Source organism: Ranitomeya variabilis, chromosome 1, assembly GCF_051348905.1.
Source record: "Ranitomeya variabilis isolate aRanVar5 chromosome 1, aRanVar5.hap1, whole genome shotgun sequence".
Taxonomy (NCBI): domain Eukaryota; kingdom Metazoa; phylum Chordata; class Amphibia; order Anura; family Dendrobatidae; genus Ranitomeya; species Ranitomeya variabilis.
In genome coordinates, this window is record NC_135232.1 from 324,998,157 (window position 1) to 325,024,141 (window position 25,985).

Sequence of the window (25,985 nt, forward strand, 5' to 3'; positions counted from 1 at the left end):
GGGGCTCTTCATAGGGAAAGAATTTTGTTTTGGCCAATATCTCTCATCCTATTCTTCTTGGTCTTCCGTGGCTGCGGGTTCATGAACCCTTCTTAGATTGGCATAAAGGCAATATTCTACGCTGGGGAGATTCCGGTCGGCCTCGTCTGCTGCCGGTGCGTCCTGTTGGTGTCCCCTGTTCCCCCTCCGTTCCTTCCGGGTTGCCCTCTGTTTATTCTTCCTACGCGGATGTTTTTGACAAGGAGGCTGAGAGTCTTCCACCACATCGTCCCTACGACTGTCCTATAGACCCCATTCCTGGTACCACTCCTCCTAGAGGAAGAATCTATCCCCTCTCTCCTGCAGAGACAAGTCATGTCGGAGTATGTTCAGAAGCACCTCACCAGAGGTTTCATTTGTAAATCTTCATCTCCTGCTGGGGCGGGTTTCTTTTTCGTTAGGAAGGATGGTACTCTTCGTCCATGTATTGACTACAGAGGGTTAAACAATATTACTGTAAAGAATAAATACCCATTCTCTCATTACAGAACTTTTTGACCGCCTGAGAGGAACACAAATTTTTACCAAACTTGACCTTTGAGGAGCCTATAACTTGGTCCGAATCCGTGCAGGAGACGAGTGGAAGACCGCATTTAACACCCGGGACGGTCACTACGAGTATTTGGTTATGCCATTTGGTCTGTGCAATGCTCCTGCTGTTTTCCAAGATTTAGTTAATATTTTTCGAGATTGCCTTTATACGAGTGTCATAGTCTACCTAGACGACATCCTCATCTTCTCTCCAGATTTGTCGACTCATCGACGAGACATGCGCCAAGTCTTACTTCGTTTAAGGGAGAACCATCTCTTCGCAAAAATTGAGAAATGTTTCTTTGAACAGTCCTCTGTGCCCTTCCTAGGTTATGTCGTCTCTAAGGATGGTCTGAAGATGGATCCTGAGGTGTCTGCTGTTCTAAATTGGCCACGTCCTCTCTGAGTGAAGGCTATTCAGCGATTTCTTGGCTTCACCAATTATTATAGGCAATTTGTCCCTCATTTCTCCTCCTTAGCTAAACCTATTTCAGCTCTTGTTCGCAAGGGGGTCGATCCTAATCCCTGGCCTCCAGAGGCCGATGTCGCCTTCCAAACCTTGAAACAAGAATTTGCTTCTGCACCAGCACTTCATCGACGGGATACTAATAGACCATTTATTCTTGAAGTGGATGCATCTCCTATTGGAGCTGAAGCAGTACTTTTACAAAGGTCTAACTCGGGTTGTTTAGTCTCTTGTGGTTTTTTCTCTAAAGCATTTTCTTTTTCTGAGCGTAATTATTCCATTGGAGACAAGGAACTATTGGCCATTAAATTGGCTTTAGAGGAGTGGAGGTACCTTCTTGAGGGGGCTATTCACCCTATCATTTTTACGGATCACAAGAATCTGGCCTACATTCAGTCTGCCCAAAGGCTGAATCCTCAGCAAGCCAGATGGTCCTTGTTCTTCGGACGTTTTGATTTTAAGTTGCGTTTTCGACCTTTTAATAAAAACATCAGAGCTGACGCTCTATCAAGGTCTTGTCAACCACTGGATGAAGAGTAGAGACCTGCGCATATTGTTAATCCTGCTAAGATTGTCTCCATAGCGCCCCTGAACGTGATCACTCCTCCTCTGGGAAAGACCTTTGTGTCAAATCATGACAAGATAAAAGTCTTACGTTGGGGCCATTCTTCCCGGTTTGCCAGACACGGGGTCAAGAAGACTCTCTCCTTAATTTCTCACCATTATTGGTGGCCTTCACTTAATCAATATATCCTGGATTTTGTTGCTTCCTGTTCCTCGTGTGCGAGGAACAAAGTTCCTCGGCAGCTACCATCGGGAGCTCTGCATCCACTTCCTGTGCCTTCTGTTCCTTGGAGTCATATTGCGATAGACTTTGTCACCGATTTACCGCAGTCCTCAAATTGCACCGTTATTTTGGTGGTTGTGGATAGATTTTACAAGATGGCTCACTTCATCTCCTTGCCTGGTTTACCTTCCGCTCCTTAGCGAAGATCTTTTTACATCAAGTTTTTCGACTTCACGGATTCCCTCAGCATGTTGTCCGACCAAGGAGTTCAGTTTACCTCCCATTTTTGCAGAGCCCTTTGTGGACTTATGAAAGGATCGCTGGATTTCTCCACCGCATATCATTCCCAGTCCAACGGTCAAGTGGAGCGTGTAAATCAAATTCTCACATCTTATCTTTGGCATTTCACCAATGCTCATCAAAATGACTGGGTGTCTCTTCTTCCCTGGGCAGAATTCACCTAAAATAATCACACTAGTGAATCTTCATCTAAGTCTCCGTTTTTTGTAGTTTTTGGGCAACATCCCGGCATTCCTCTTCCCTGTTCTCCCCACCTCTGGTGTACCTGTGGCGGATTTCTTGTCCTTGGAATTTTCCAAAATTTGGCAAGAGACGAAAGAGGCGCTTGAAAAGGCTAGTAACAGAATGAAAGAACATGCTGATAAAAGGCGTTTAGATGTCCCTCCATATCATCCTGGCGACAAAGTTTGGCTATCCTCATGCTACAACAGACTCAAGATTCCCTCTCAAAAGTTAGGTCCACGTTACATTGGTCCCTTTGAGGTTTCTAGCCGTATTAATGACGTAGCCTACAAGCTAAAGTTGCCTACTTCGTTGTGCATTCCCAATGCTTTCCATGTGTCTCTCCTCAAACCCGCAATTTTTAATCATTTTCATTCTGCTCCGTCTCACTCTCCTCTACCCAGTACTTCTGATTATTCTTTTGCAGTTAAGGATATTCTCGCCAGGAAATCTGTTAGAGGTAAAACTTTTTATTTGATCTATTGGAAGGGTTTCGGTCCAGAGGAGAGCTCTTGGGAACCCCTAGAAAATATCAATGCTCCTCTTATTTTGAGGTTCCTTTCCAGTTCTAGAGGTGGGGGAAGTAAGAGAGGGGGTACTGTTACGCTGCGTAATACTTACCTTTCCAGCCGGCACGCTCCCGACGCTCCTCGTCGCTCTCCTCCATCCAAATTCTCCTGTGCTCGTCCCTTCGGCGGTCCGCGCATGCGCAGACGCGCTCCTCTCACCGCTGGGGCTTCTGGGAGGTTGTGACCCAATGGCTCCGCCCCAATAAGGCGGCGCCCGTTGGGTACTTCTTCACTGTGTCTGCCCAGGTAGGGTGCTTTAGTGTCTATTGTTGGCGCTGGTTTGGCTTGCGCTTCCTTAGATTCCTTTGGCTCCTCTGTCTCTATCTCCGCTGTGTCTCTGCTTTGGTTCTTTACTCATTGTCTCTGCCTTTCTTGTCAGCCCATCTCTGCCGTTCCTGTGTCTCTACTGTCCCTGCCAGTCCAGTGTCTCAGCCGTCCCTGCCAGTCCAGTGTCTCAGCCGCCCCTGCCAGTCCAGTGTCTCAGCCGCCCCTGCCAGTCCTGTTTCTGACCGTCCCTGCCAGTCCCCGTGTTTCTGCCTTCCCAGCCAGTCCAGTGTCTCAGAAGCTCCTGCCACCTCTGTGTTCTCTGCCGTCCCTGTCGGTCCTGTGCCTCTTCCTAGGTCTAGTATTTAGTCACCCCTTTGGCTCCGGCAGTTGCAGCTTCATCCTCCTTGGGCCTATTCCAAACACTCCCTGTATAGGGGGTGGCTATCTGGTCCGCTCGTCCTCGGAGGCTCTGTAGCCGTGACCCAGAGGGTCCACTTCTCGGGTTTCTCTCTTCCGAACCCGAATAGTGGTCATGTGTGATTACAGAGAGCGGAAATGAGTAGCTTCCGTCACATGAAATGCTGAGCACACCACTCAGTGAGAATGGTGTTTAGCACTGAGGCTATTTTTCCTGCATTCGGGTCACTGTTATTGGAAGCCCATGTCGTCTTTGAGACGTCACAGGTTTCAACGGCGGTAGAGGATCGGTATCATCCCAGCCCAGCAAACCTCTGTATACAGATTGATGCTAATAATGGTCTAAAAGAAACCAAAAGCAAATGAACTGGAATATAAGTTGGTATGCATGCAGTGTGTATGTTCACACTAGCCACGAAACAGACAACACCAAAGATTAACAAAATAAGCAAATACCCTGCAGTAAATAGCAATAGTGCATGAACATAATATAGGGTACTTGGTTAATACATTTTTTATTAAATAAAAAAAATAAAAATTTAAAAAACATCCCATCACGTCATTACGCGGTGACTTTATTCGGGACAGTCCTAACCTCTATTATTAGAACCTTACCGTGTGTACTGACAAATGTAAATAAGGGCTGAGAAGGACAGAGGCTCTAAGGCTGGGGTCACACTTGCGAGTGCAAGGCGAGAAACTCAGGCGAGTCTCTGGCATCAATACCCGGCACTGCCGCCAGCACTCGGGACCGGAGCGTTCAGCTGCATAGAAATACTTGTAGACGCACACTCCGGTCCCGAGTGCCGGCGGCAGTGCCGGGTATTGATGCACGAGTTTCTCGCATTGCACTCACAAGTGTGACTCCAGCCTAATAGACAAACTAGCATTGGGGAACTTTTAAAACGTAATGTCCTGCTCATAGAAAAAGGAAGCCACACCCTAAAAACAGAAACCTTAAGTAATGAGCTGGAATATAAGTTGGCGCGCATGCAACGTGTAGGCACATGTTCACACTGGACACTAAACAGAGAAAACCCAAGACAAAACAAAATAAGCAAATCCCTTACAATAAATAAATAGCAGCAGTGCTTGAAAATAATATATGGGGCTTAGTTAACAATTTTGTTAAAAAAACGTAAAAGCCATCCCACTCAGTCCTTATGCACACTTGTGTCATTAGACACTTGGTAAGGTTTTAATACTAGACCATCCCAAATAGGGTCACCGTGACATGGCTTTTATTTTTCTGATCAAAATTATGTTAATTACCCTGTATTATTTTCATGTACTATACCCATTTATTATTTGCTCACTTTGCTTTTGAGAGATAAGCATTTTGCTTTGCGATAGTTATATCTCTCTTTAGCTAATGCCCTGTGTATGCATTAGATCATCATCCTCTGTGATCTTCAGTGAGACATGCTGGAAGGAAACATGCCATTCCAGCATTCTTCTGCCCCAAGGCACACCAGAAAGTAAAAAATATGGAGAATAAAAGTAGTAAAAAAAATGATAACATGTATTATAGATCTTATATAAAAGCACATTAAAAAAAACATGGGTTTCCTTTCTCACACCTTGTAATGATGTGTCCATGGCACACAAGAATGGTAAACCTAAATCCAGGCAAATTACTAATCACTAATTTTTGTCTCTCTGCCCCCGCTGTGTCGGTTCTTAATATCTAAAATACATTTTTTTTTTTTTTTTATACAAGTGTCATCCATTTACATATTCTGTATGTCAGCTTATGGGGGACAAGCTAGAATAAATTTGGGAGTCCTTTGTTTTGGGGCGTTACAGCAATTAAATATGCCAAGGAAACGCCACATATTTGGTGTCTCTGTACAGGTGACAAAGAATTTTTAAAAGATGTTAAACCATAATAGAAGAACGACATTTATTCCGCCCCCCCTACCATATGGAAAACGTAAGACATTAGTTTTGTGTTGGATACTACAATAAAGTCCCTCCTGTGCAAAACATAAGTCTCAGGTAGACCCTTTATAAGAATATAAAGGTGGGCTGAGTTCTCTGTATTCTGCAGCGGATGTTCGTGTGTTTACATGGGTCTACATGGAAGTAATTTACATGTAGTAATTATATTCACTAAAATACAGTAATTCTCAGTGATGTCAGAAGTCATTTTTACACCATACATATTAATTTCCAAAACAGCAAATATTCTATTAAATCAAGTAATTTATTGATTTCTTATGGATGTCTGAGGAGGCAAAGTGAGGGCTGGCTCCTCACATCTCTGGCACCCTACAAAATTCATTTTCTGCTCCTCAGTGTCAGGTCCCACACGTCCACACAAACAGAAAGTGCCCGATCCCTCCCTCATACAGAGTTTACACACATCTAACTCTGCTTTTATTGTAATGTCCTGTGCAATGGGCTGCAATTATGTTACCACAATGCAGCCAATTAATCGTATCCCCATAACAGTGACCTATGGGAGTGATGCACATCGGGGCTGGGTGAATAGTGGAGAACCCCTGAATGGGACAGGGACCTTGTCACCCAGATCCCAAGTGCATTATTGCACTTTAAGACTGTTCATTATGTTCCAGAACCTGTTCTGTGATAGTGTGATACAAAGCCCCTTCCAGCAAGAGAGTTAATAATATTAAATTAAAAAAAAATATATATAATATTTTGTCCTTTGTGATCCAGCGTGAATCCTGCCGCGGAGGATCCGGGGACTAGAAGCTGGAAATAGATTGCGTCCTGAAAACGAGAGGGGAGGGAAAAGGAAAAAAAAAAACAAAAAAAAACCAAACTGGCTATTGATGAGAAAATGGTAAAGTCTAAGAATGGGTTTTGGCCCTGCATCTCTGGGTTGTTCATGGTTCCCACAGTGGGAAGTGTCTTATCAGGGTCTGTCCAAGTCATCGTCACTAGAAGAAGAATTTGCTGGCATCATAGGGTCATCAAACAAAGACAGATGTTGCTGTGGGGGCTCATAGCCAGCTAACTCATCACCAAATGTAGGTCCTTGAATTCTACTTGCAGAAGCTGCATGTATAGAATGGAAGCGGGGTAATCCCATTCCTCCAAGTCCGGGCTGGTGCAGCATTCCTCCCCCTGCTGCTCCATACATAGCCCGCAGTGGGTTAGCAGTGGGCTCTGGTCGAGGGTCCCGGGAAAAGGAATGAGAAGAGTCCCCAGCTGTGTGTATCACGGGTGGCATTATTATCTTGGAAGGAGGACGTTTCTTCCTCTTTTTAGCAGATGTGGGAAGGTGTTGAGCATCAAATGTAGTTTCCGGAAGAGAAGACTGAAAAGAGAGAAAAATCATCAATGGCTTGTTTCAGGCTCACCCATTTTAAGAAGTGAAGACTGATGAGGTATCAGTTTCCAATGTATTGCTAAGGAGCAACTGACAAAGCTTTAAAATGCTCAAAGATAAAAGCTTTGCTTCAAGGTGTACTCCCACTGGGCAAGATCCTAGCCCAATATGTAGTAGGAATAATAATAACAACAACAACCTCCAATTAGAAATTTAGCATAGTTCTTCTCATTAGCTATGTCGCTTACCCCATGTGCAGGGCATTGTGGTAGCTTATATATCCATGGTTAAGGCCACTCACAGACTTCCCCCATTTACTTACATCAGTCATTTTTAGGATGTGTTGCATTTAAAGTGGATCTCAAGAGAATGCAATACAAAAATGGTCACCTTCACAGATTTCAAGCTGCAACCCATCCTAGTCAGGCATCAGGACGGGCTGCAGCCAGAAAAAAAAACAAAAAAAAAAAAACAGCTTGACACGTGTCTCAACTGTCAGAGGAACAACATTGTGAACAATAATAACTGATCTGCTCACTCAGCTGTGGAGGAGAGAGGGTAAACAAAAAAAAAAAAAAAAAACAACATAGGAAATGTGCACACTTTGCATCTCGTGCAGAAATTTCTGCATCTCTTGGCAGGAAAGATGATGTGTGAAAGGTGAGAGATTTTGATGCCGATTTTCCCCCATTCATTTGTATGAGTAAAATCTGGAGCAAAAAGCTGAAAGTTGACATGCTGCAGATTTAAATCTGTACCAAATCTACAAATCAAAAATAAACAAAAGTGTGAATGAGACTGCATTATTCTCACTTTGCTGGCATCAAGAAACTTTTCATGTTTTGTGACAAATCCTAGCAGAAAAACGAAACAAATCTGCACCGTGTGTACAGACCTATACACTTCTCCTCGGGTGACTGAGCACAACGAAGATTTTTTTTTTTTTTCGCATACATGAGTCCTGCTTGGTGTTCAGTCTCTGTGCCCTAATATAAAGCGGTCTGACTCAACATGGTTTACAAATGAGCACAGAACACAAGTGAAACAGGAGAAAAAAAAGTCCATTCTGTCCAGTCAGCAGGGAAGTTTTTATTTAGGTTTAGATTTTCACACATTACAGCCCCTACTCTGTGACTGAGCAGATCAGGTATGTTTTTTTTTTTTTCTCGATACTCCTCATGTGACAGTTGAGACATGTCTCGAGCAATCTTTCTTCCGGCTGAAACCCATCCCAGCATGTGACCAGGATGGGTTGCATCTTTAAATATGTGATGGAGGCCATATTTGTCACATTCTCCAGGAATCCCTTTAAGGCGCATTTCCAACATGACAGCATTAAGATTGTTCATGATTTTAGGCACCTATGAGCTAGCTCCCTTACCTTTTTGCCATTGTGATGGTGGGATTGCTGCAAAGTACCCATAGATCCAAGTGCTGTTGAGGAAGATTTTGATTTCTTATTCTTTTTTTTGCGTTTCCTTCTGTCTTCCATATACTATGTATCAAAAAGAGATAAGAAATAATGGATCTTTATGACAAGTCAGAAATAAGTCTCACGCCAATATTATAGCATTAATTTTGAAGACGGTGGGCCTCATTTATCTCAACTGTTTTTATTACACATAGCAACCAGCCAGAGCTCAGCTTTCACTTAAGGTTGTCCCATGAAAGGTACTGCACAAAACTTAGAGGTGTATAATAAATAAAAAGGGGGCAGTTTTATGAATACATTAAGACTCCATACAGGATACAGTTGGAACATAATGGTGGAAAGGAGAGCATCAGCATGTGCAGTCTGAGACTTGGCACAGGAGGCATGATCCCCTCATTGTGGGAGAAAGGCGATTTTTTCCCCCCCATTTCTTTAATTCATTTACCAGTGGTTAGAATGGAGAAACACCATAATAAATATTTGGGGAGCATCATTGTGTGCGGGGAGGCACTTTGGGGCATACCTTTTTGTATAAGGGGCATTGTGATTGAGGAGTGTGTGTAGGACCCTTATAGAAGAACATTAAGAACTTCCCTAAGGGCATGGTTTCAATGTGGCTGTACAAAAAAAGCTGAGCTGGGGTTAAAAAGGTATGTCTAAATAATAGGGGAAAAAATGCTACAGCACGCTGAGGACACCACAGTGTGTCCCTCTTTTCGATCCTTTAGGGTTTGGAGATACAAAAAAAAAATACTGATATTGAAAGATGGCTACATTGAATTAGCTTTTTATTGAGGCAGTGGCTATCTTCTCTTCAGGCTTGGGGAGGAGGGCAGGAGGTGAGGAGTTAGCAGAAGCTGCCTGCAGTGCACTGCTGGGAAGCGGTACATAACACAAGTTGTCCACCCACAGGAAAAGAGGAGGCCAAAGCTACAGAGAAGTGAGGAGGCTGAAAGGGATGAAAATTTCACTGGAGAGTGTTTTTTTTTATTATTTTGCATTGATTTGGTTAAAATATTGGTGGGTATCTCCAAAGACTTTATTTCTTCTTCAGTTGATATCGGGATAACAATTAAACTGCCCTGGTAAAACAAAAACGGTGTTGTGATTGGTTGCTATGGGAATCAAAGTTTTGGGATTTTTTTTTACATTTTTTTTCATTACCCAAAGCTACTTCGTTTAGATTATTATTGGACTCCAAAATCTGAATACTACCTAAAATTAGAGGTCTCTTCAGAGAGGAAGAGGACTAGAACTCTAGTGCCACCTATTGGAGGTAGCAATCCTAAAAGTCAATATTGACCCTTTAACGAGCCTTGTCACATGACTTAGGATAAAAGCCAAAACCTCAACTGCAGACACGGGGTACTGCCCTTTGTTAGTGTGAGATCTGTTTTGGCTGGGTGAGAGGCGTCTCACAGAGATCCAAGGGGTAAAGTTTCACCTTGCGGAGACGGACATGTCAAGCACTTCCCATAGGTGGAACTAGCGTTTTAGTCCTTTTCCTCCCTTAAGAAACAATTTGCACATTTCCCAGAGGAGCATTGCAAGGCTTCTCCTCACCATGGCATGTCAGGATTGACATGTCAGTCTCCCCAAGGAGAAATGTTACCCCTTGGATCCCACACAAAATTAGAGACATTTGTATTCATATATACGATATCAATAATGCACATTTTTTTGTCTTGCTTACCCTTAGAGAAAGAAGCTATGGTGACACTATGGTAGGTAGGACGGCTCTGTGGTGGTGGGAGTGACACGCTCACCTATAAAGCAGGAGGCAGCACAGCACCAGCTCCTTCTCGTTCAGGGTACAGAGCGAGGTAAATGGAATTAGCAGATGGGTGTTGCATTAGAGTGCGATACTTTTGACGCACCCATAGACTTGAAAGGGAGAGTATCATACAATTTACGATAGAAAGTAGTGGAAGCTGTAATATTTTCACATGCAGATTTAGTCAGTGAAAAATCTCACTCATCTGCACGGCCCCATTGAGTAACATTGGTGTGTGATGTCCATGGTTCTCATTCTCAGAACATTTCTGGAGACATTTTTCATGAATTACTAACCAAGCTACACCCACTATTGCACAGCAGGCCAGGACTGGCATGAAAACATCAAAAAGTGCAACTTCGGAGTTGTGCAAACATTCTGCAACTTTTCAAAGGACATTTATGCCAAAACTCTGGTGTAAACCATTTAACCCTTCCACCACCTTGTGATTTTCTGTGGTTTTTTTGCTCCCATTCTTCCCAGAGTCATAACGTTTTTATTTTTTTGTCAATATAGAAGTTTGAGGGATTGTTTTCTGTAGGGCGTTGTAATTTTGAATGACACCATTGATTTTACCACGTAGTACAGGAAAACGGGGAGGGGGATTTAAGTGCGGTGAAATTGCTTAAAAAAAAGGCACAATTTTTTTTACCATATATTATGGTCATTTAAATAAAATGGTGCCATTTTCTAAGACCCGTAGCATCTAAATTTTTCGGGATTTGGGGATAGGTGAGGGCTTATTCTGTGTGTTTTTTTTTCTTGTTACGCCATTTACCAAATCAGATTATTTACTTTATATTATGACAAAAAGGAGATTTTTGTGTACTCACCGTAAAATCCTTTTCTCCGAGCCAATCATTGGGGGACACAGGACCATAGGTGTTATGCTGCTGCCACTAGGAGAACACTAAGTAAACACAGAAAGAATAGCTCCTCCCCTGCAGTATACACCCTCCTGCTGGCTCTCAGTGAACCAGTTCGGTAACAAAGCAGTAGGAGCTTAATATTTAACAAGGATGAACTATGTCATAAACCAAGTTAACTCAACAAAAACCAAAGCCAATAGGCTAACAGGGTGAGTGCTGTGTCCCCCAATGATTGGCTTGGAGAAAAGGATTTTACGGTGAGTACACAAAAATCTCCTTTTCTCCTACGCCTCATTGGGGGACACAGGACCATGGGACGTCCTAAAGAAGTCCCTGGGTGGGAAACAATTAACTGCAATTGCTACTTGCACCCACAAAAGTTACAGATGCGTCACAGCCGCCTGCAGAATTCATCTGCCAACGGTCGCATCTGCCGAGGCTTGAGAGTGAATGTGGTAATGTTTTGTAAAGGTACGCAGGCTGGACCAAGTCGCAGCCTTACAAACTTGTGCCGCCGAAGCTTGGTGCCGGATGGCCCAAGACGCACCCACTGACCGAGTGGAGTGAGCCTTAATCCCTGCTGGGACAGGAAGACCTCTGACTCAGTAGGACTCGAATAGCCGAACGGATCCATTTGCAATTGTCGCCTTGGAAGCGAAAAACCCTTTCCTCGGTCCTTCCGGGAGCACAAATAGGGCATCTGACCTGCGGAAAGACGCTGTCCGCGAGATGTATCTCCTAAGAGCTCTCACTAAATCCAGTGTGTGAAGGGCCTTCTCGATGCGATGGACTGGTGCCGGACAGAGTGACGGCAAGAATCTCCTCATTGAGATGAAAAGAGGATACACCTTTCGGTAGAAAAGAGGGGGATGTCCTCAAAACCACCTTATCCTGATGAAAATTCAGGAACGGAACTTGAGAGGACAAGGCCGCCAGCTCGGAGACTCGTCTTATAGAGGTGACCGCAACTAGAAAAGTAACTTTCCATGAAAGAAGAGACAGGGAAACCTCCTGTAGAGGTTCGAAAGGAGCCTGTTGCAAGACTCCGAGGACCAGATTAAGATCCCATGGTTCCAATGGCATTCTATAGGGGGGCGCCCGAATAAACGTCTTGACCTGTAATCTGTTGGCAATCCTGCGTTGGAAGAGAACAGACAGTGCTGAGATCTGCCCCTTGAGAGAACTAAGGGCGAGACCCAAGTCCAAACCCGTTTGTAAGAACTCGAGAATGGAAGGGATGGAAAAGTGTAGAGGAGAACGTCCTCGGTCGCTACACCATGAAAAGAAAGTCTTCCAAGTGCGATGATAGATACGCATAGAGTCGAGGCATTGCCGACTGAGGAACTCTGCCTCCCAATTGTCCACTCCCGAGATGTGAACCGCAGAGATCATTGAGCGGTTTTCCTCGGCCCATCGGAGGATGTGGCCTACCTCTGTCATGGCCGCCCTACTGCGGGTTCCCCCTTGGCGGTTGATGTATGCCACTGCTGTGGCGTTGTCGGACTGAATCCTGATTGGGCGACCTGCTAGGAAGGGATGGAACTGGAGAAGTGCCAGCCTGATCGCCCGGGTTTCCAAGATGTTGATTGGAAGGCGTGATTCCTGGGGGGACCAGCGGCCCTGAGCAGTGTGATGTAGGAACACCGCTCCCCAGCCTAGAAGACTGGCGTCTGTCGTCACAACCAGCCAGTGTACTGGAAGACTTCCCTTGATTCAGGGAGGATTTCAATGTCCACCACCTGAGAGACTGTCTGACTCGCTGGGGAAGGAGGAACCGATGGTCTAGGGAGAACGGGTTCCTGTCCCAAACAGCCAGGAGGGCATGCTGTAGAGGACGGAGGTGTAGTTGGGCAAATGGAACCGCCTCCATAGCTGCTACCATCCTGCCGAGGACTCTCATACTGAAGCGCAGAGAGTGAGAGCGAGGCTGAGAGAGCTTCTGAGCTTCTCGCTGTAAGACAGATCTTTTCCGGGGGAAAAAGAACCAACCCCCGGGACGAGTCTAGTATCATTCCTAGAAAGGAAATTCGCTGAGCCGGTACTGGGGAAGATTTTTTGAAGTTTATCTTCCAACCCAGGCGAGAAAGGGTATCTATTGTGATGGCCACGGCTTCCTTGCAGGAGCAGAAAGAGGGGCCTTGATGAGGATATCGTCTAAATACGGGAGCGCCACCACTCCTCGGGTGTGGAGTATGGCCACGGCAGCCGCCATAACCTTGGTGAATACCCTGGGAGCGGTGGCGAGGCCGAAGAGCAGAGCAACGAATTGGAAGTGATCTTCCTGAACTGCGAAGCGAAGAAACCTTTGGTGAGAAGGTAAAATAGGAATGTGGAGGTATGCGTCCTGGATGACTATAGACGCCAGGAACTCGTCTTTTTCCATGGAGGCAATGACAGAACGAAGCGATTCCATCCGGAATCGTCATACCCTGACAAACTTGTTCAGCAGTTTTAGGTCCAGTATGGGCCGTACTGTAACGTCCTTCTTTGGAACAATGAAGAGGTTTGAATAAAAACCTTGAAACCTTTCGCTTTGAGGGACCGGAATAATAACTCCGTCTTTTCTCAGAGAGCTTATAGCTTTGAAGAACTCTGATGCTTTTGCCCTGGGAGGAGAAGACATGAAAAAACGGTTTGGAGGACGAGATAAGAGATCTATCTTGTATCCGGAGGACACTAGATCGCGGACCCACTCGTCGTGAACGACCGAGAGCCACGCGGCACTGAAGGAAAGCAGGCGGACGCCTACTTTGAGGGTGTCCCCCGGATACCGCAGGAAGTCATTGTGTGGAAGGTCTGCCCGTTCTGGCGCCTCTGGATCCCGGCTGCCTTGGCCTGCCTCTCCATGAAGAGAAAGGCTTAAAAGAGGCCTGTGAACCTCTGTCTCCATGTTGTGCCCGGCTGGAACCGGGAGATGTGGAAGTAGAGGACCAGTTTGAGTTGTAACAACAAAAAAAAAAAAATAAAAAAAATTAATCGGGACCGAGCCTGTGGTTGCAGGTTCCGAAAGGGCCGAGAGGGTCTCTGTTGTGGAAGAAATTTACAATTCCCTCCAGTGACGTCAGAAATTAACTGGTCGAGCTTTTCGCCAAAAAGGCGACCGCTTTGATATGGGAGAGAAGTCAATGACTTTTTGGAAGTAGAATCCGCACGCCAGTCCCTGAGCCATACGGACCTCCGGATGGTGATGGCATTTGCTGCTGCTTGAGAAGCGCAGTCAGCGGCATCCAGGGATGCGGTCACTACAAAATCTCCAGCTCTGTCTATCTGAGTGGCGAGGTCTGCTATCTCAGGGGGGAAGATTGGTATCCAGTACTGCTGAAGACAAGACCTCAGCCCAGTGGGTCATAGCCTTAGCCACCCACGTAGCGGCAAAAGATGGAAAGAGTGCGGCCGCTGAGGCTTCAAAGGCTGAACGCGCCATATTGTCGATCTGACGATCGGTTGTATTTTTAATAGAGGCACCCTCCGAGGAGGATAAAACAGATTTCGTAGCCAGGCGCGATACCGGAGGATCTACTGGGGGAGATTGTGACCAATCTTTTCTTAGATCCTGGGCAAAGGGATATTTGGACTCCATGGGCTTCTGCCCTGTGAATCGTTTGTTGATCTCTCAGGATCCGTCCAGATAATTTGCTTAAACTCGGGATGAGTGGCGAACACTCTGTGAGCTCGTTTGGTCCTCTTAAAGGACACGGCATGATCCGTTTTAGATAAGGGTTCCTCCTCAAGTCTCAAAGCCTTATTCACTGACTCAATTAGAGAGTCGAGAGTCTCCTGATCGTGATGAAATTCCTGATCTAGGGACGTATCAGAATCGTCCTAGAAACAGGTTCTCTACTAGCCCCAATGGAAGGGGAGCGAGAAATGGAGCTCTCAGAACCCGAAAACCGTTGATGGTCTGGGGATATGGCATGAGTCCTTTTCCTGGAAGAGCGAGAACTCCTTGGCAAGGTACGACCCCTGGAGTACGAGGGGTTCTGACCATCGGAAGCGTCGTCCGTATTAGTGCCCTGGTTAAAGGAAGGGTCTCGGAACGAGTCTAATGCTTTTGCCAGGGATGCCATAGACCGGGAAAGGGAGGTAGCTCACTCAGGGGGACTAGGCTCACTGGGTTCAGTATCAGTAACAGGTGGTTCCTGAGCAGTCACCGGTTCACAAGCTGTGCACAATGCAGTATTGTGACCCCGGGGTAATGATACCTTACAAGAGGTACATGCAGCGAAAAATACAGTGTGGGTTTTCCCAGACTTTTTGTGAGGCTTTGGTTGAGACATAGTAAAGCCTGGAGGAAAGCGCTTACTAACAGGGGAAGGGTTAAGCTATGTGTCTGCAGCTTACCCAGGTCCTGTGTCTTGAGTCCCCAGGGCAGGTCCGCAGTGTAGGCAGAGAAAAACGCTAGTCCTGAGGGCTGTGATAGGAAATGTTGGAGCAGTGCTGCAGCATCAGGGCTGTGGGTGTCCCAAGATGGCCGCTGAGACCAGGAAGTGGGAGCTCATCACAGGGAACGAGAAGCGCCAGGAAAAGTGGGTGGGGCTGCCAGTGGGCGTGGTCAAAACTTCGCCTGTATTGGGGGAATTTTTTTTTTTTTCTTTTTCATCTGCGGTTGCGGCCTGCAGCGCCGCGACCGCTATTAGCGCCAACATTAGCTGCACTCCTTCGTGGGATTGCCGCACTACGGACCACCCACGGACACAGGCTTAAGGTGCGGACCTCCCATACCCCGGGGACCAGGACCCTCCTAGCACCTCGGCCCCCACAGTGTACTCACGGTAGATGCGGTGGGCCGGTGCTCAATCCACCGTCGCCATAGTCAGGGAGGGGGTGGAGAGGTTCTGCCGCCATGCGTCATCCGCTATATCAGTGGTGATGCAGAGGGGGGCTGCACGGACGCCATATATATCATGTCCGGCTATGCACCTGGCTCCAGGAGAGGTAGATGGAGGGCTACTCCATGTGGTCGCCTGCTATGGAGGGGGGAGATCGGAACGCGAAGGAACCATCGCCAGTAATATGAGCTCAGGGCTGGCATCCAACGTTGCAGGAAAGGATACGGGAGGAACGCTCTGCGTACTTGCCTGTTGATGGTTCGGGGGAGATCGGAACCTAGAAAGGAACAGTCGCCTCCATTCGCTCCGTTAAGGAAAAATAGAATAAAAAGTAAAAAGATAAAATAAAAATGGTGGGGTCTGAAACAGACCCAAGTGCCTCCTACAGACACCAAGCAAGAACTGGTTCACTGAGAGCCAGCAGGAGGGTGTATACTGCAGGGGAGGAGCTATTCTTTATGTGTTTACTTAGTGTCCTCCTAGTGGCAGCAGCATAACACCCATGGTCCTGTGTCCCCCAATGAGGCGTAGGAGAAATCGGTAATTTCTGAAAGCGGCAATACCAAACGTGTAGTTTTTTCCTTATTGTTTTATTGTGAATGGGGCAAAATGGGGGCGATTTGAACTTTTGTTTTGCATTTTAATATTTTTAGATTCATTTTATTTTTATTTTTTACTGTCTTCAACAGTCACTTTAGGAGATTTGAAGCTGCGATCTTCCATAGCTTTAGCTCTGCTATGTGCAGCAGAAATCATCTATGAATGCCAGCAATGGACCAGGGTTCATAGAAGGTTTGCAGTGAAGGGCATCTTCTGAAGACCCCCGGCTGTCATGAAAACCCACTGATGCACCGCGATCACCTGACAAGGGCGACGATGGGCGTGTATCCTGTTTGCGCGAGTTAAATCTCTGACAGTGGCATTTAACATGTTAATAGTTGCGAATGGATCGAGATTCCACCCGCGGCTGCTAGAGGCTGGGAAAAGTTATGGGCTCAGAGCCCGCATCAAAAGGCAGAGATAACCTTAGGCGTACCTATACGTCCCAGGTCGTGAAGGGATTAATAAGTTTGGATTTAGGAATGTGAAATCTGTGACTTTGTGAATATTCCTATGTGTTAACAAAGACTCAGGGTGATCACCAGAAATTCTCATGTGTCTTGTCGTAAATTGTATTGAATGAATACATTTAGGATTTTATAATTCCTAAAGAAAAAAAAAAAAAAACTGCTGTATTTAAACAAAAAAAAAAAAAGCTTGGATCAATAAGCCAGAACACATCTTAAGATATGCCAAATGCTCTTGCATTATTAAACCAGTATGTAGAGAATGGATGCCTGTATGCACCCGTATCTGAGGAGAGCACATGAAAAGCTGAATACCTTACAGTACAATTCTCAACATCTTGCAGCCATATCCAAATCGCTCTCAGCCCTGAATAGTTATGATGACCAAGACATAAAAACAGAAAGTCTAAAAGCCCTTACTGCCAAAAATCGAGGATCCACAATATAGTCCGGATGTCTATGCAGCCACTCATGTAACTGACAGCGCTTTGGGGCTTCCTCTCCAAGGAGAACAGTACCATCCCTCTGATTCACAACTGGTATTCGAGTGTCCATATCTAGATCCATCTGAAATGGAACAAATTAGCATTTCAATAAGGGGGTTCTCGGGCAGTAGAACAAAATAAATAAAAAAAAAAACGTAGAAAGAAACAACGTCAATGTGAAGGGAGTTCCGAAATACTTTTAATAGTCAAGTTACATTTGTTATGGGTGGGAAGGAACATAGTGTCATTCATTAAATGGACGCCATCTTGTTATATTGCCAGAAAACTGTGCTAGAAAGTGAAGATTGGAATCTCTGAGCATGTGCAGCAGATAAGCTATACAGTGGGGGAAATAAGTATTTGATCCCTTGCTGACTTTGTAAGTTTGCCCCCTAACAAAGACATGAACAGTCATTTTAATGGTAGGTCAATTTCAACACAGAGATAGAATATCAAAAATAAAATCCAGAAGATCATATTGTATAAATTATATACATTTATTTGCTTTTTGCAGTGAAAAATAATTATTTGATCCCTCTGCCAAACAAGACCTAAAACATCACTTTTTTTTCTTTATCGCTTTCTATTCCGATTTTTTGCAGTCAGAAGTAACAAAAAACAGTACTTTTTTTTCTATGTCGTTCTGCGTGTAGTAAAATTGATAAGTCAGCGTTATTCTTCAGGTCAATCCGATTACAGCGATACCACGTTTAATTTTTGGCGCCATTACACATTAAAAACTATTTTATAGAAAAAAATATTTTTGCATCGCTCATTTTGAGAGAGGTTTAACTATTTTTCTGCTGATGGATCCGTATGGTGGCTTGTTTTTGCGGGACAACATGACGTTTTCAGCTATATAATTTTTTTTTATATTTTTTTTTTTTAAATCGTGTTTTATTCTACTTTGTTCGGCACTATGATAAAAGCAGTCTATTGCTTCATTTATTTTTTATGGTGTTTCATGGCCAAACGTGTCAAAAAAAAACCCTCCCATATTCACACTGCAACAATGCTGTCTCATTACATATGCACCACATAATGTTGATTCTTTGTTATAATGACAGGTTATGCCTTAAAAGGACCATTGTCTTGCCTGCTAACACTGCCACACCTTTGTATGTGTATCAAAAGAGTTAAGGTTTAAGGTAAACGCTATTATTATTTTTGTCTTAAGCAGTGAATTTTTTCATTAAGCAGTGAATTGCTGGTGTGCCTGAATTACCTCTTTACCATAGACTTACCTCTCGCTGCTCCTCAGAGTACCCCCGACACTACCTCTGGTTGCTTTGTATATATTGTACATAATATATTTTATGATTGTATTTTGGTATTTTGTTTATCTCTTTTTGTTCTTATTTTTGTTTTCTTTGTATATTGTGTCACAAACAGCTGCTTATACTGTCTATTTGCCTCCTAGTAACCCCATGAATAAGACCCGGGAGGGTCGAAACGTCGGGTTTCCTTTCTACAAACTATCAAAGTGGCAATTGTTGACTTGTTTTTTTGTGTAAATAAATTTGGCATATCCCATTTTCGCATCATATCAACTTCGAGTGTGCGGTACTTTTTTCTCTACTATTCTTCCAACTTAGGCGTCACTGCTCCAAGTGCTCCTATCACCACTGGAATCACTGTTGCCTTCACCTTCCATAGCTTCTCCAGCTCTCCTTTGAGGTCCTGATATTTCTCCAGCTTCTCATATTCCTTCTTTCTGATGTTGCTGTTACTTGACACTGCCACATCTATTGCGGTCTTCTGATCCTTGTGTACTATCACAATGTCTAGTTGGTTAGCCAACACCTGCTTATCGGCCTGAATCTTGAAGTTCCACAGGATTTTAGCCCTTTCATTCTCCTCCACATTTTCTGGGGTCTCCCACCTGGAATTAGAGGGACTTAGCCCATATGCTGTGCAGATGTTCCTTTATACAATTCCCACTACTTGTTTGTGGCGTTCGGTATACACTGTTCCTGCTTGCATTTTGCATCCTGCCACTAGGTGTTGGACGGTTTCTGAGGTTTTTTTTTTCTGCATAATCTGCACCTTGGGTCTTGTCTTGTGTGGTAGATTCCTGTTTCTATGGATCTGGTATTTAGTGCTTGCTCTTGTGCCGCTATGATTAGTGCTCTCTGTGCTGTCTTGGAGTCCAGCTTTCTCCAGTCATTGGTAGGATTTCTCCATGTCAGCCACCTCCATTATTTGTCGAAGGTACATCCCATGCAACGGGCTTGTCTTGCCATAGTGCTTCATGTTCCTGTTCTTCCTTCCAGATCTGTTGTTGTTGCCGCCTTAGGCTTTCTCTCAGCATCTCATCTTTTGGGGCCATTTTTCTGATGTATTCCTGGATACTCCTTGTATCATCCGTGGTGGCGGCTTGGATCCTTATCAAGCCTCGCCCCCCTCTTTTCTGTTGGTATACAATCTTTGGGTGTTAGACCAGAAAAGAAGTGCAAGCCCGTGGTGTATTTCACTTGCGCTGCTGATAACACTCAAGGCAGAGATAAAATCCAAAAGTTTAATATTACAGGTTTTAAAAAGTAAATGCGTTTCAAGGTTCTACATGACCTCTTCATCAGGACAAAAACCAAAAAACTTGGTGGCTATGATGCCTGACAGGAGTTTCCATGTTGTTGTAAGGCAAGTTATTGGGCGGTAGTTGGATGGAGCTGTTCCTTTGTGAGGATCCTTCATGATGAGCACTGTTCTACCTTGTGTTAGCCAATCTGGGTGGTGGCCTGCTTCTAGCAGTTGGTTCATCTGCTTTGTCATGCGTACATGAACCACAGTTAATTTCTTTAGCCAGTAGGTGTGGATCATGTCTGGGCCAGGTGCTGTTCAGCTCTTCATGTTCTTGACACGCTGCTGGATGTCTGCTTCTATAATGGTGACTGGTTATTGCTTTAGGTGGTTGCGGTGTTTCATTCTCAGATCTTGCAGCCACTGCACTGGTGTTATTGTGTTTTTTCTTCTCCCATATGTTTCTCCAGTATTGTTCAGTCTCTGCTATTGGTGGAGTTGCTGCCTTTGTTCTATTACTCTGCAGTTGGGAGTACACCTTGGATGGTTCTTTAGAGAACAGGGCATTTATCTTCTTGGCCTCAGCTTCTCTAGTGTATCTCCCTAGTCTTGCAGCGAGTTCTGTGAGCCTTGGTTTAGCAGTTTCTAGGGCTTCAGTTGGGGTCAGGCCTTTGTGCTTTTCTAGCTTAGTCTTATTTTTGATCTTTACACCCTTCTGTATTTGTTAGTTGTCTGACTTCCCTTCGTGTCATCTTGATCTTGGTCTCCAGTCTTCTTTTCCAAGAGGTGCCCGTACTTCTGTTGTTCTTGCTGTATAGCCAAGCATTTCCATGATTGCTGAGGCAGTAGCATGGATCAGTTTATAAGTTTGAGTTATGGTGGTGGTAGGTATTGGTGCAAGTGCTCTATTGGCATCTTCTAGCATACTGTCTGGTGGTGTTTCTTTGCTGAGCCTTGGCAGTCGATCTCTGGTACTGATGGTATTTGGTTTATCTAGGATCTTGTTTCAGATCAGCTGCAGTGCTCTCTGGTTGTAGAATTGGATCAGGGTCTTCAGGGGGTTGCACATTTTGTTCTACCAGGTCTTCATGTGGGGTGGATCTGCAGTGCAGTAGATCCATCTCAAAACTAAAGAACAAGCACAAGCCATTAGGCTAACAGGGTGGGTGCCGTGTCCCCCAATGAGTGGCTCAGAGAAAAGGATTTTACACATAAATCCCTGTTTCTCCTTAGCCTGATTGGGGACACAAGACCATGGGATGTCCCAAAGCAGTCCCTGGGTGGGAACAACAACAGAAAACATCAGGCTTCACGTAACAACTGCCTAGATTGTGCACCACCGCAGCCTGCAGAATTCTTCTGCTCAGCCCCGCATCAGCCAAAGCTTCGGTATGAACATTATAGTGTTTCGAGAAAGTATGTAGGCTGGACCAGGTTGCGGCTTAACAGACCTGCTCCGCGGACGCCTGATGCCAAATGGCCCAAGAAGCACCCACCGATCGAGTAGAGAGTGTGCTCTGATCCCAGCTGGGATAGGCTTACCTCTGATGCGGTAGGACTCCTGAATGGTGGAACGAATCCACCTAGCTATCGTGGCCTTTGAAGTGGCTAGGCCCTTCATGTGCCCCTCAGGAAGCACGAACAAAGAATCCGACCTTCGGAAGGACACAGTCTTCAATATGTATCTTCTCAGAGCTCTGACTATATCCAGAGTATGGAGAGCCCTTTCCACCCTGTGGACAGGAGTCGGACAAAATGAAGGGACAACAATGTCCTCGTTAAGGTGGAAGGATGAGACAACCTTAGGCAAAAAGGATGGGGACGGCCTGATTTCAACCTTGTCCTGATGGAAAATAAGGAAAGGAGCATGACAGGACAGAGCAGCCAGCTCCGAAACTCGCCTGGTTGAGGTGATCGCCACAAGAAAAGCAACTTTTCAGGACAGAAAAGAGAGCAAAATGTCCTGAACCGGTTCAAAAGGAGCTTCCTTTAAGACTTCCAGGACCAAGTTAAGGTCCCAAGGGTCTAAAGGCATGCGATAGGGGGGAGGCACATGTGTAACCCCCTGAATGAACATCTTCACCTGAGGTTTTGTTGCAATCCTACACTGGCATAAGACCGATAAGGCAGATATCTGGCACTTGAGAGAGCTGAGCGCCAGGCCCGAGTCCAGACGGGTCTGTAGGAACGCTAAAATGGTGGGAATAGAGAACACGAGGGTGACATCCACGAGCTTTGCACCAAGTAAAAAATGTCTTCTAGGTACGGTGATAAATGCGTACTGACGCAGGTTTACGAGCACTGACCATTGGGGACGCGACCTGTTGTGAAAAACCAGTCTGGGTCAGAACCCAGGATTAAACGGCCAAGCCGTTAAACACAAGGCCTCCGAGTTCTGGTGGTAATTCGTCCCCTGGGAGAGCAGATCTGGACGTTCCGGCAGTCACCAGGGTACGTCGACAACAAGGTGCACCAACTCTGCGAACCACGCCCGGCATGGCCAATCCGGAGCGACCAGGATCACTGGAACCCCTTCTGCTTTGATCTTTCTGATGACTCTCGGAAGAAGCGGCAGCAGGGGAAAAATGTAAGGAAGACGGAACTGTCGCCACGAAAGAACCAGAGCATCCACTTCAATGGCTCTTGGATCTCAAGACCGAGCTATGAACCTGGAGACTTTGGCGTCCAGTCTGGACGCCATCAGATCCAAATCCAGGGTCCCCCAACAAAGACAGATCTGTTGGAAAACATCCGGATGAAGTTCCCCCTCCCCTGAGGCGAGACCCTGGCGGCTGAGGAAGTCTGCCGCCCAGTTTTCCATGCCTGGTATGTGCACTGCTTAGATTACCGAGTGGTTCCTCTCTGCCCATCGAAGAATGCGAGATACCTCACACATGCTGCAGGTACCCCCTTGATGGTTGATGTATGCCACAGCCGTGGCGTTGTCCGATTGAATTCGGATGGGGTGACCCGCTAGGAGATAATGAAACTGCAGTAGCCCTAGCCATATAGCTCGGATTTCCAAGTCATTGATTGGAAGTTTCGATTCCTCAGATGATCAGCGGCCCTGAGCGGTGTGGTGACGAAAAACTGCTTCCCAGCCTAGAAGAAAGGCATCGGTAGTCACTACTACTAGCCATTGAACCGGGGGAAAGGACTTTCTCTGTTTAAGGGAAGAACTCAATATCCACCATCTGAGAGTCTGCTTGACCTGCAGGGATAGGCAACATCGACAGCCGAGGGAGAACGGATTCCCGTCCCAAGTCGCTAAAAGAGCATGCTGCAGGGGGCAGAGGTGCATCGGTGTGAAAGGAACCGCTTCCATTGCTGCCACCATTTTGCCCAGTACCCTCATGACAAAGCGGATGGAATGAGGGGTGACTGAGTGCACGGGCTCCTTGCTGAAGGGCTAGAACCTTTTCTTGAGGGAGAATCACCAACCCTAGGGAGGAGTCCAGGGTCATGCCTAGAAAGGATATCTGCTGTGCTGGAATGAGGGAAGACTTGGCTAAGTTTATCAGTCAACCCAGACAAGAAAGAGTATCGCAAGTGATATGAACGGACTCCACGCAGTCGTGGAAAGACGAACCCTTGACTAGGAGGTCATCCAGATAGGGCACGACGACCACGCCCTGAGAGTGTAAGATGGACATGACGGCTGCCATGACCTTTGTGAACACCCTGGAAGCGGTAGCAAGGCCGAAACTTTTGTTAGGGGGGGGGGGGGAAAACAAACCGGGATGTGCAGGTAAGCATCTCAAATATCGATGGATGCTGGAAACTCCGCTTTTTCCATTGAGGTAATGACAGAACGCTGAGACTCCATGCGGAAATGACAGACCTTGACAAACCTGTTTAGAAGTTTGAGGTCTAGTATGAGTCTCTCTTTTTTGTCCCTTTTTGGGACAACACATAGGTTGGAGTAGAAACCCTTGATGCTATGTGCACACGTTCAGGAAAGTCAGCAGAATGTTCCTGAAGAAAACAGGACTTTTTCTGCAGGAAATCCGCGTGCGTTTTTTGCGCATTTCTTGCTTTTTTCCGGAGCTTCCCAATGCAATAAAGCGGCAAAAACACGAAAAATCCACAAAATGAATGAACATGCTGCGTTTTTTACCACGATGCGTTTTTTTGCAGAAAAAAAAACGCAGCATGTGTACAAAAATTGCGGAATGCATTAAAATGATGGGATGCTTAATGTAAGCTTTTTTTTTTTTTTTTATTTTAGAAAGAAAAATAGATTTTGTATCCGGAAGACACCAGTGAGCCAGACCTGGTGAAACAGGAGTAGGCGACCGCCTATCCTGCTGGTGTCGCCCGGATAACCCCATGAGTCATTGGGCGGAAAATCTGTGGGACCTAGATCGCTTAGATCCAGACAGTCTGGGCCGGTTCTTCCATTGCTGATTGGGGTCCTCTGCTCGTGCGAGGAGAGCGTCCTGATCCTGAAGAGGTAGTGGTAGTGGACTAACCCTGACTGGAGCGATAGAATCAGAAACAGATTTGTCGCCTAAGCCTCTGCTGGGGAACAAATTTGCTCTTTCATCCTGTAGCATCTGAGATAAGCTGATCCAGCTTCTCTTCAAATAACTTCCCACTCTGGTAAGGAAGAGAAGTTAGAGACTTTTTAGACGCAGAATCCGCTTTCCATACTCTGACCCATAAAGACTTTCTGATCGTGATGGCATTTGCCGCTGATAGAGCAGCACAGTTAGCCGCATCCAAAGAAGCGTGTACCAGGTAATCTCCTGCCTGAGAGATCTGGCTAGCCAGCTGTACTGCTTCCGTAGGAAGATTACTGCTCTGAATGGAATTAGCCAAGGTCTCCGACCAAGAAACCATTGCTTTAGCTACCCACAATGCAGCAAAGGAAGTATATAGAGCCGCACCTGAGGCCTCAAAGACAGATCGAGACAAATTTTCTATCTTCCCGTCTGTGGGATTTTTAATAGATGATCCGTCCGGCAGGGATAGAAGGGTTTTGGATGCCAGGCGAGAGACTGGCGGGTCTACTACAGGGGATTCGACCCAATCTTTTCTCAGATAGGCTGAGAAAGGGTACTTTGCCTCAAGCGGTTTTTATTCTGTAAAACGCTTATCCGGTCCACTCCCTGTGCCGGTTAACTATATCCCAAAACTCCGGGTGCGTGGCGAAAGTTCTATGAGGGCGCTTAGCCTTTTTGAAACACACAGTGTGACCCGGCACAGAGCCGGAGTCTTCATCACCCTTCAGAGTCTGGTTGAGAGCATCAATCTGAGAATCAACCGTCCACTAAAAATCTGGCGAATCCGGGTCTAAGGAGACATCCGATTCATACTCAATCAAGTTCGCTACCAATATCTGGAGAGGGAGAACGAGAAACGGGGCTTCCAGACGGCAGGGCACGTGATTGTATGGGACGCGTACTACGTATCAGTTTCCTAGATGCTTGTACGCTTCTAGACTGTGTGCGGCCCCTGCTAGCCGACTGTTCCCGTGTAGGGGAAGGTCCCTCTGCGTCAAATGTGCGAACGCCACGATCCCCAGAGAGAACACTGAAGGATTCAAGCGCTTTGAGTCATAGATTGCGACTGAGATGAGACCCACTTGGGGACTAAGGACACTGGGCGCAGTGTCACCGGGGGGGCTCCTGGGCGTTTTTGGAAACGCAGACTGTCAGGAGTTACGTGAAGTGAAAAAGACTAAGTTTCATAGGACTTTTTAGGTGCCTGAGACTGGGACATGATGTACTCCTATGTATCCCCTTAATGAGAGGGAGAGAAGAGAAAAAATAGAGGGGAGAGAGGAGAGGAGAGAGAGAGCTATTAGCAGCGCTCCGTTCCCAGATCATGTGCCCCAGCCACGAGTATCACGTCCTGCGTCGCTATCTATCCAGGCAAACAGGAGGCTTCCTGAGCATCCACTATTTCTACTGCCTAACTCACAAGATGAATTTTGAGGAATCAGACATATAAGTGGGGAGTGAGCAGAGCTGTGTAAAAACGGCAGTGTGTCATATTTCCAACACGCGATTTCCTAATTTGTTAAAATCAAAAGTTTTTGCTAAATGACTTGGAGTTGGTACATTTTATTTATGTACTATGTCTTTCCATAGTAGAGTAAATAAAATACT

At 45.7% G+C, this 25,985-nt stretch overlaps 1 protein-coding gene across 3 annotated transcripts in view; it reads right to left on the minus strand.

Moving 5' to 3' along the window:
* Positions 1-5,785: 5,785 nt before the first annotated feature.
* CHD8 (chromodomain helicase DNA binding protein 8) overlaps positions 5,786-25,985 on the minus strand; it is a 137,878-nt gene continuing 117,678 nt past the window's right edge. For all 3 annotated transcript variants that reach the window (XM_077298326.1, XM_077298319.1, XM_077298333.1), the window contains exons 36-38: positions 17,288-17,434; positions 8,278-8,391; positions 5,786-6,884 (exon numbers count right to left, since the gene is read on the minus strand). In XM_077298326.1, coding sequence (XP_077154441.1) covers positions 6,480-6,884; positions 8,278-8,391; positions 17,288-17,434 — 666 coding nt within the window. In that variant the 3' untranslated portion in view covers positions 5,786-6,479. The remainder of the gene's footprint in view (positions 6,885-8,277; positions 8,392-17,287; positions 17,435-25,985) is intronic.